Raw genomic sequence first — 10,902 nt, 5'->3', positions numbered from 1 at the left:
CTTCACAATGCTCAACTAAGGAGGTGTGACACCTGGAGGGGAAACTGGGGTCATTCCTATGCATTTGATGTCCTTGCCTTTCCAGGAGGTAGAGATTGCAAATTTGGGAATTGCTGCTGAAGATACATTTACAATAGTAGTTCTGAGGATTCAAGTATCATGGTTGGAAATATTTTGGACTATTGCACACATTTGTGCTCTAGTGTTGGTAAGTTTCCAACAAGTGGGTCCCAACTCCAACATTTCTCTTTAAGTGCCTGCCAGGCTGCTGAAGAGCAACCAACAATGATGAGGCATTAACGGGAGTGCTGTGCAAAAAGACTTGAACATCCATTACTTCAGGCAATGAAATACAGATGGAGACTATCCCCTCTGGCCAGGATTGTGATTAAGAACTGATTGCAGGCAATTTGAACTGTGCGTGAACTACATGCTTATACCAAAACTGTTTTGAAACATGTAAATTATAAAGGCCAATTTTTCTCATCCTTTGGGCCTAGGAATTGAGTCCTCTTCAGGCACAAATGTCTAACAGACAGGGGAGCGCCTGAAGTTAAGACCCACATCTCTTTCACAATGGCTGAAGATTTGTGGGCCACTACTGATGGTTGGAGTCTGCCCTGTTATCTTAAGCATCCAAATGACCAGATGACAAATTTAGTCGAGAATCCCAAATAGGCAATGTCCCTGCCATGGACTTGAAACTGGCAAGAAGGTTCACCTGAATCAAAAAACAGTAAAACTCGTGAATGAAACATATTGGTCCAACTTGTTTTGTTTACTTGAAAACGGAGCTCTGGTCTGCCCAGCACATGAATTTCCAAATACTAATTATTTTTTAAAAACAAACTTTTCTCCCCCTCCCGGTGACTGAAAATATTTATCACTTCAATTGGTTGTATCAACCATGCTTAGCAAACATTCCTTGCAAATTACTTATGTTAAAAAGGCTTTCTTTTTCCAAACACCATGTCTTTCTTTGTAGATATCATTTAATTACCTCCTTACTCCAAGCACGTGCACTCAAATTCTTCCCTTAACTTTTAAGAATAAAAAAGCTTAAAGGCAGTATTACCACAGACCGACAGGATTAATACTGAATATGCTGCTAGGCACAGAATATTTGCTGTTACTAAAATAAAAATCCTCCTCTTCAAAGGAGTGGACAGAGGGAAATTGGTGCAATGGATAGATGTGTTGCATTAATTATTTAAGGAAGCTGTTTTGGCACCAGACTAATTAAGGAGTTAAAATGAATTACGCAATGTCATAAAAATACTACATATTTTCTTGCTGCAGACTTTGAGGAATATGCAATTATAATCCTTGCTTTAACAATATGTTTCAACATTATAGATTGCTTTACTTAGGTTTGCCTACAATTAGTCTACTTTTTTTTTAGCCTTTTTCATGGATTTAAATGTTCAGAAGCTCTTAACTGGGAGGATTTTGAGTAGGAGGGGAATGAACAGGAAGAGAAAGCATAGTGAAAGTGATAGCATTTCAAGGAATTTTGGTAAAGGAATTAACAAATTAACAATACTCAAGCTAAGCATCATGTTATGGGATTTGTGGATGAGGGGGCTGTGGGCATGAATGGGTGGTGAAACTACTGAAACCATATAATAGACCATAGCTGAAATGATACACAAAGTAAACTGCAATGATGGATTGGCAGGAGTTCAGACAAACACTGGAGCAATGCCATGAATAAATTTGAATACAAAACCAAGTGTTTTCATAAAATCACACAGCACAAAAGGAGGCCATTTGTCCTCTCATGCTTGTGCTGGCTCAGAGTTATTTAATACTCACTCATTTTCCCCACAGACCTGTAAGTGTTTCCTTCTCAAGCATCAATCCAAAGTTTTATTGAATTTGCTGTGACTACCTTTTCAGACAGCATGTTCTAGATCATAACAGACTTCTTTAAAATGTTACCAAGTTCTCCTGTGGTTCTATTCCTTGTCTGGTTATCAATCCAAATAGAACAGCAGTTATTTAATGGCAAGTTAAAGATGCTGGTCTCTTATTGCTGACACTGGGCACAAAACCCAACTATCAAACTCACGTAAGGGGACATCAGATAAACACACATGGGAGAAAAGAAAGGAATGTACAATTTGAAGCAGTAAAATGGGACAAGGATCAAATGGAACAAACATTAGCAATGGGAAAGTTTGAAAGACAACATTGTTTGGGTATAAAGGAACTGAAGGGGAATCTACACTAAAGGCTCTTATCCAAGGGAACATATACTGATACTGGAGGCAGTCCAGAGAAGGCTCACTCAACAGATAACAGAAATGGAGAGTGTCTTTTGAAGAAAGCTGGAGGAGCTTAGGCCTGTACTCAGTGGAATATAGAGGAATGAAAGGTGACCTTTTTGAAATAGTCAATGTAAGTAAGAGACTTGATAGGATAGATGTAGAAAGGTCATTTGACCTTGTGGGACAGACTAGGGCCAAAGGGCATAATCACAATATCAAGGTTTTGGTGAAGCTGTAGAGTGGATCTACCAAAATATCTCCAGGCATTATAGCTTTTCAATTCTAGGGAGAGATTGGAGACGCTTGGGCTGTAATCCTTAAAGCACAGAAGAATAAGAGGAGAGTTAAGAAGGGTGCTCGAAATAATGAGCAATTTTGATGGGAGTAAGACAAATGATTTTCAGGACCAAGGTTGGTAACCAGTGCAGAGTGATCTAAAATGATCAACAACAGAAACAGGGCTGACCTGAGGAATTATTTTTACACCATTTTGATCTGAATTATATTGCACTAAGGGCTGAACTTATTGACAGAATCTGAAGAAGGGCTTATGCCCGAAGCATCGATTCTCCTGTTCCCTGGATGCTGCCTGACCTGCTGCGCAGTTCCAGCAACACATTTTCAGCTCTAATCTCCGGCATCTGCAGACCTCACTTTCTCCTCCCCGATGTATTGGAATAGTTAAGTCTGAAGGTAAGAAAAAACAAACCTGAGGGTTTCAGTCGATAACCAGAAGCCAACACAGAGGCTAGGAAAGGGAACATAAATTATCTTAGTGGTGGTAATATTCTAAACAGAATCAGAGTGATCTTCAAAGGGAAAAAGCACAAGAGTATGGTAATAATTTGATAGTCAAGTTAAACAGCTTGCACAGCCATAATAGGCTGAATTGCCTCTAAGTGATGTATCATTTTGAGTTAGGCCAATGTGATCAAGTGTTGTAAATTATCACTGAAAATAATAATTATTGTTGACCGGAAATCTGAATAATATGCAAATAGTTGCTAGCATATTCTCAAAATACACTGGAAAGATCTGTTACCAAATATTTTCCTTCATTAATTAATGCAATAATATCACCACTACTCTCCATGTTGTCCTTCAATTATAAATGTTGGAAGGAGAAAATGAAGAAAGATTGCATTTCATATTCAAATCTCAATCACTAAAACATTGGTCACTCACAATTGAATGAAATTAGCTCATATTTCCACTTTCATTACTGACATTCTACAGAACCACTTGATTTTCAATCAGCAAAGCAGAAGGAAGTCAGAGTTATGCCTTTATATACAAGTAACCTGATTCCAAAAGGATAGTGGACTATTGGGAGGCAATAAAATGTTTAAAATTATTGCCTCTTTTTTTGACCCCACATTTTACATTTGGGACCATTTAGCAGAAACATATCTTATGAAGAGTTATAGCTTTTATTTCATAGAAGTGAATTCTTACATCATTGTGTATAGTTTAGTTAATGTCTGACAAACAGACGTGGATTGGTGTTTTAAAAAAATAACTGCACACAGTTGTTTGGTCGAGTTCATTACTTTTAATATGAGAAGGAAAAGAAGCTAGTAACTACAGAAACAAAATCCTATGCTGTAGGTATTCCGTCCAACAGTACATGTGGTCATATTGAAAGTGCAACACGTGTGAAGATGATCAGGAAATCAATTTACTGTTATGTTTAAATGTTTAGAAAAGTTTTTCAAACTTCTAAATGGTGATGGAATGTTATTGCCAAAAAAAAGTTATTCAATGCCTACTGTTTCCTAACCTTTAAGTGAATCTCCCCAAGTGGCTTTCGTACCTTTCAAGTTTGTTTTGAAAGCTTGCCTGTTAAATTCGCACAAGCAATCTTTGTAAATGTGTGAAAACCAGGACTGATATGGAAACACACAACACACAAAGGCAAAAACACTGAGGGGGAGTGCAGTGTTCAAGCACAAAACTATACCTGAAATACAAAGTGGCAAATTAGTTATTTTTAAAAACCTGAGACAAAGGTGCTTCCACAAAACCAATCAAGTGACAGAACAAAAAAAACGTTTCAGTGTTGACACATACCACAATTGAAATAGAAACCAATTGATGACCCAAACATAAAAGCATGGACTTCTAGTATGCTAAAATCCTTTTGTCGCAACATGGATTGCTTATCCTTCTTTTAAGATTTTGTATCTAGTGTATTAACATTAGTGTATTATTGTGACATCAGCAATTCCTCTGTCAGATTAGTGCAATCACCACAGGTAATATTGACAAATGAGTCCATTTGTGTTTCAGTCCAGTCTACTGCTGTTGACTTGATTAATTTATAGACCATAACCTCTTGTTAATGTGTAGTGATTAGAATGTGTGATAAAAGTATGCCATAAATTCAACCACAAATATGTTAGACTGCACTTAGGGCATCTCAAGAGAATTGCAACATTAACTGCTAACTTTTGTATTTGAGAGTTCAAATTCTTGGTTTGGCTTCTTGCTGGTTCCTCTTAAGGTCAACTGATTAGGATGGATTTACTGCTTGCAAATTATTGGCAAGGTCTTGATTTGTATCTGGGAGATAGAGACATCAAGTTTACTAAGCACTGCATTTTCAGTTTTAGGTTGTCATGTTGCATAAAAGAAAATGTTGGGAAGAAAACAAAGGCTGTAGTGCAACCAATGGGTTTTTACTTTTACTTCACAAGCAGAAATGAAAAAAATCTATTCACGCTTGATTAAAGGAAAACATGCCTGAATAAAAAGCCTAGCAAATCCGATAGCATCTATGGAGAGTGAAACAGTTATCACTTAAATGACTATTTGGAATTTTATCAGTTACAGGTAGTTCTCCTATAATGCCTCAGTTGCATTCCAGTGAAATCTCCTTAACAGAAAAGTACTTCATAGAAATATGGGGCCTCTGGGAAAAGTGGGGTTTGGTGCAGACTAGCAAAAGAAAATACTCACGATTGCTCAAAAATCACCCAAAAGCCCAACACAAAGAAGGTTTAAGTTATATTTATTAACAAAACAAAAGTAAATTTAACACATTACATTGAAAAAAATATTGTTATCGCAGGGACAGAGAGTCATCATCACCACCACCTTCAGTTGTAGCTGCTATTGCAGAAGTGGATGGCTATGGTCGATGCTTGGGGGTTGGTTTAGATTGTGCGATATGCAGGTACAAGAACAAATTAGAAAGGCAAATGGTATGCATAAGAGTAATGCAGTCCTGCAGGAGACATACAGGGCTTATACAAGAATACTCATGTCTCTGAGGGACAACAATGAACATTCATGAGTTTAATTTTTGAGATGAAGCTGCTCAATGTACTGTACCTCTCTCACCCTGCTGGCAGCTGACATGGGCACATGTGCAGAACAAAGCATGCGAAACAATCCCCACTGGAATTGTGCTATTGCGAACAGAGATAAGCGCTCTTGAAAAAAACCATTCCTTAATTCTTCAGTGACATTAAAGCCAAATCATACTGCCGGAACACACTTTATATGAGAATTACCTGCAATACAGATTTGCATCATCTGCAGTAAAGGTAGTTACCATAGTCTTACCAGATCTTGAGCTGCTCTCTCATTATAGAGTAATGACTGATAATCATTTAACTTGATAGTCAACACGTTGCAGGTGAGGGGAGAAGTTGTGATGAAGGGTTCTTTGTGGTAAGTGAACCCACTCTGTTGGCATCACTCTATACCACTCTGCCATCCAGCTAAACTGAGCTAAATGACCCTGATCAGCCACAGTATTTTGTATTTTTTCCAAGTGAAACATTACTCTTGCATTTAATAAGTAGAGCACAACACAGTTAAATATTCCATGAAAAACACGAGTATTAGTCAAATTTTATTTATCTGAAAAAACCTACAGTACATTTTATATAAATTAACAGTTGTGGAAAGAAACTCCAAATAGAAATACTAAATACAGTATTGCACTTGGCGATTTTAACAGACTATTGTCAACTTACAGCATTATACAAATATAAGTTATCCTGACACAATAGAATCTAAAGTCGACATGCTGTTATATACCTACATTTAAATAATTTAATATCTTGTCTTATGAACAGCAGTAAGACACCAAATTTACATTAAAAACACAAAAAACTATGAGGTGTACAGATAAATGTTATTATAATAGCTTTAGAACTTAATCCTAGTAAAAGCTGAACAGTAGTGCATTTCAGTGCCAAAATCACCCCCAGCAGACAAAGCTCCACCTTAATATTAGGAAATGTCTACCACAGGCAACCTGTAATCTCCTTCACAGCTCATCCTAACCAAATTCAAAATATTTGCAACTTTTAATTGAGTTGATTATCCCTTCACGATGAAATTTGCCCATGCTTATACCTTGTTGAGTACAGCAAGTCAGGGGTTATAAAGTATTATTTAAGAAAATAACTGTTCTATTTCTCATGCATTGTTCATGTTTATCCATTTGGACAAAAATTCAGAATCTGTCCAAACGATTACATTAATTCTGTTCTGGAATATAGATATATATATATATATATATTTGATGTAAAATACACATTACCAGTGGAAGGATCAAACAACTTCAACCACTGATTGCGTTGTCCTCATCAACAAGTCATCAGCTCATTAGCTACTGATTAAAGACCTGAAAATCCCAGCATCCCCTCAGGTCCGAAGTTTGCTCTGAAACACTTCCCAGAAGATTTTGCTTCTCTATTGAGCATGCAGTCAGTGAATGAGATGCCCTTTAAATAACAGATGTAAAGAGTAGTACAGTAATATGGCTGAAAATCATCAATAAAATTGTAAGTTATAACATCTCCTCTATGTAATGGACATAAAAGAGTGTGATATGTGCTGTTACATGGATACAAACAGAAAAGTTGAAGGGAAAGCTGTTACGTATCTACTCTTTAATTTCTAAGGATAAGTTTCATTAACGCGCTTGTCTTTCATGGTCACTTTTGCTTTCTGTAAAAGAAAAATAGAAGTGGTTAAAATTTGCATGTTATATCATAACTCATTTACACAAATACAAACAAATTCAACCAAGATGAATCGATAGAAGGCGAACTATATATTTTGACACATTTTCACAAGGAACCCAATGCCACTTTATATATTGCATACTCTTGAAGTCCTTCTGTCTGAAAACAGCAGGGGACTCTCCGGAACTATTGGCTAAAGTCATAAAGGTAGAAGGCGGCTAAAAGTATAGAATTATAAAGCATAATTTTTCATTTAGCGACATAAGGAAATAGCAGGATAGAAGAATTTTAGTTTAAAAAAAAAGGCTGATCTCTGATATCTAGTAGGAGTGACTGATCTTCCAAGGGTGGGATACAGACCTTCTGTTTCTTATAATGTATGTATATTTGCCACCTTATTTAACATCTGGAAGACACATTATAAAAAATTCCTTTTGCCTCGGCAATGAAGGAAAGTAATCCTTACGAGCATCTTTCCTACAGCCTTTGAGGACACTGAAAGGAATAAAGTAAAACCAAGAAGAAATAGTTGAAAACTCTCTTGCAGCATTTCTATTAATTGATCCTATTGCTGGGCTAGTGATATGAAGAGTATGAATGAATGCTTTTCTTTTTTTCACAACTATGTACTTGATGAATAATAGCCATACTCTTCAGAGCTACAGAATTATTGTGTTTATAACTACTAACAATATGGGCTTATTCTACTACATGTTGGAGGATATTTGACTAGAAACATTAGGTAAATAAAAAACAATGAGTAAAATTTTCTACAACACTGGGTCCACTGGTATAGTTGAAACAGAGGAATACATTTCAGGGCCAAATGTTTAAAGCACAGAATTGTACTATAACATAAAATAAGAATGGGTTAATTAAAACACAAAACAATCTGAGGAAGAAAAAAAGCTCAATTTTTGGACACTGTACCTCTATGGTGAAATCTAAGTCAAGATCCTGAGGCATATTATTACTGCTTCTCAGTTATTTGCTTTTACTTTAATTGAATAATTGCACATTTCATTTGAGATACAATGCTTTTTACAATAACAGCTTAAAAGAAAGTAAGTTTGTAAACAAAGTTCTCCTGAATTTAACTTTACTTTGAATTCAAAGGACTGGTGAAGTCCACCAAAGTAAATCTCTTATGTACTTCTATTTTTCAAACCTGTGCAACACTACTTTGCTGTTTGAGCTTTGTTTGTTTTACTGAAGATTTTTTTATTCACTCATACGACATGGAGGATGCTGGCTGGCCAGCATTTATTGCCCATCCATAGCTACCCTAGAACTGAATGGTTTACTAGGGCAGATTTCCTTTCCTGAAGGATGTTAGTGAGCCAGATGGATCTTTTTGACAATCGGCAACGGTTTCATGGTCATCAGCAGCTTTTTATTTCAACATAATTTTTTTTCTAATTGAATTCAAATTCCACCATCCATGTGGTCCCCAGATAATAGTTGAACTTTGGATTAATAGTCTGGTGATATTATTACAGGTAGACAATCCTTTATCCGAAATCCGAACTATTTTCATGAAGTTTTTTTCTCATTAACAAGATTGTTTGGAATGCAAACTGTTAACCTAACTCCACACCCACTCAACCCACAGCACTCAGATGTGACATGGGGTCGTGACCCAGGCAGGCGTCAATTCTGTCTCAGGGCCCATAGTACTCACGGATGCGTTTGCTGTTCATTAAGATTTTTAATGAAATTTCACCATTAAACTGTCACTTACTCCGAAATTCGAAGAATCCTGAATTCTGAAAACCAGCTGGTACCGAGGGTGTCGGATAAAGGATTGTATATCTGTACTAGGCCTTTGCCATCCCATTTTCCACTCTTATTGCAGATTATTGAAAGGAAACACATTCCTTAAAAGCACAAGAGTATTCTCAGGTTCAATTGAAAGTTTGATTCAGTGAACACACTATAAAGTCAGTATCATGTTGCCACATGCCTCGACATCATTATTTTAAAGGGTGAAATCTAGCTCAAGTACAAGATGGTGCCAGTGACTTCCACTGTTGTTTGGAACAATAATAATCATCTTCCAACTGCTTCTTTCACAAGCAACAATAGATCAGGGAAGAATTGGCAGGAAAGTCTGAAGTGTCATCATTGATAAGTCAATTCCCTTCATCATTCAAGGTTTCCCTTAACACTGATATCATCACTAAAATAGCATGAGCCGCTCAGAGATTATGGATCAATACCTTGCTTTGAAAAAAACTTTTTGCTTCTGTCTTGACACTGACTGAATTGACACTGACTGAATTGACAAGTGCACTTTGACAAAATTGAAGAAACTGAGCTGGGACATGCTCACCATTTTTGAGGGGAGAGGAAAATGATTTCAAAGATGACAATGTACGTTCTGGTATTTGCCTGAATCGAGTGCAGATGTCTTATTCCAATTGGATAAAGTAGTGATCCTACACTCATTGCAGGCCCTAAGCCCCACATCTAATTTCCCATTTGAGACTTCAACTGGCATTTTCAGACACTTGACCAGGATGAACACCTTACTTAGTGACGGCCAAAGGCCATATCAAATTATCTCAGGAGACAGCCTACTGGTACTATCACTAGACTATTAATCCAGAGACCCAAGTAATGTTCTGTGAACCCAAGTTTGAATCCTGCCATGGCAGATAACGGAATTTGAATGCAATAAAGCAAAACTGCAATTAAGAATCTATTGATGACCACAAAACCAACATTGATTGTCAGACATCCCATCTGGCTCACTCATATCCTTCAGAGAAGGAAATCCATTCATTCTCACCCATCTAGCCTACATGTGACTCCAGACCCACAACAATGCGGTTTACTCTCAATCACCCTCTGAAATGGCCTAGCAATCTTCTCAGTTGTACCAATCACTACAACGTCAATGAAATGAATCCAGCTGGATCACCTGGCATCGACCAAGGCACTGGAAAAGACAATGTGGAAAATTGCCCAAGTATGCCCTGGACATAAAAAGCAAGACGAACCTAACTGGCCAATTTCCACCCAGTCAGTATACTGTCGATCATCAGTAAAGTGATGGAAAATGTCGCCAATAGTGCTATCAAGGCAGCACTCATCAATAACTGCTTAGTGATGCCCACATTCCGAGTGTGTCTAGTTTTGGTCCCCACACCTCAGGAAGGACATACTGGCACTGGAGCGTGTCCAGCGGAGATTCACACGGATGATCCCTGGAATGGTAGGTCTAACATATGAGGAACGGCTGAGGATCCTGGGATTGTATTCATTGGAGTTTAGAAGATTAAGGGGAGATCTAACAGAAACTTACAAGATAATACATGGCTTGGAGAGGGTGGATGCTAGGAAATTGTTTCCGTTAGGCGAGGAGACTAGGACCCGTGGACACAGCCTTAGAATTAGAGGGGGTAAATTCAGAACAGAAATGTGGAGACATTTCTTCAGCCAGAGAGTGGTGGGCCACAGAGTGCAGTGGAGGCTGGGACACTAAATGTCTTCAAGGCAGAAATTGATAAATTCTTGATGTCACAAGGAATTAAGGGCTACGGGGAGAATGCGGGTAAGTGGAGTTGAAATGCCCATCAGCCATGATTGAATGGCGGAGTGGACTCGATGGGCCGAATGGCCTTACTTCCGCTCCTATGTCTTATGCT

At 37.6% G+C, this 10,902-nt stretch overlaps 1 protein-coding gene across 1 annotated transcript in view; it reads right to left on the bottom strand.

The window, feature by feature from the left end:
• Positions 1-6,116: 6,116 nt before the first annotated feature.
• The window catches only part of fmn2b (formin 2b), a 463,563-nt gene continuing 458,777 nt past the window's right edge, over positions 6,117-10,902 (bottom strand). The window contains exon 21 of the mRNA XM_043696758.1: positions 6,117-7,235. Within this exon, the coding sequence (XP_043552693.1) occupies positions 7,185-7,235 (51 nt within the window). The 3' untranslated portion in view covers positions 6,117-7,184. The remainder of the gene's footprint in view (positions 7,236-10,902) is intronic.

Source organism: Chiloscyllium plagiosum, chromosome 9 (genome assembly GCF_004010195.1).
Source record: "Chiloscyllium plagiosum isolate BGI_BamShark_2017 chromosome 9, ASM401019v2, whole genome shotgun sequence".
NCBI classification, from domain to species: Eukaryota; Metazoa; Chordata; class Chondrichthyes; order Orectolobiformes; family Hemiscylliidae; genus Chiloscyllium; species Chiloscyllium plagiosum.
This window is presented reverse-complemented; position numbering and strand designations above follow the sequence as displayed.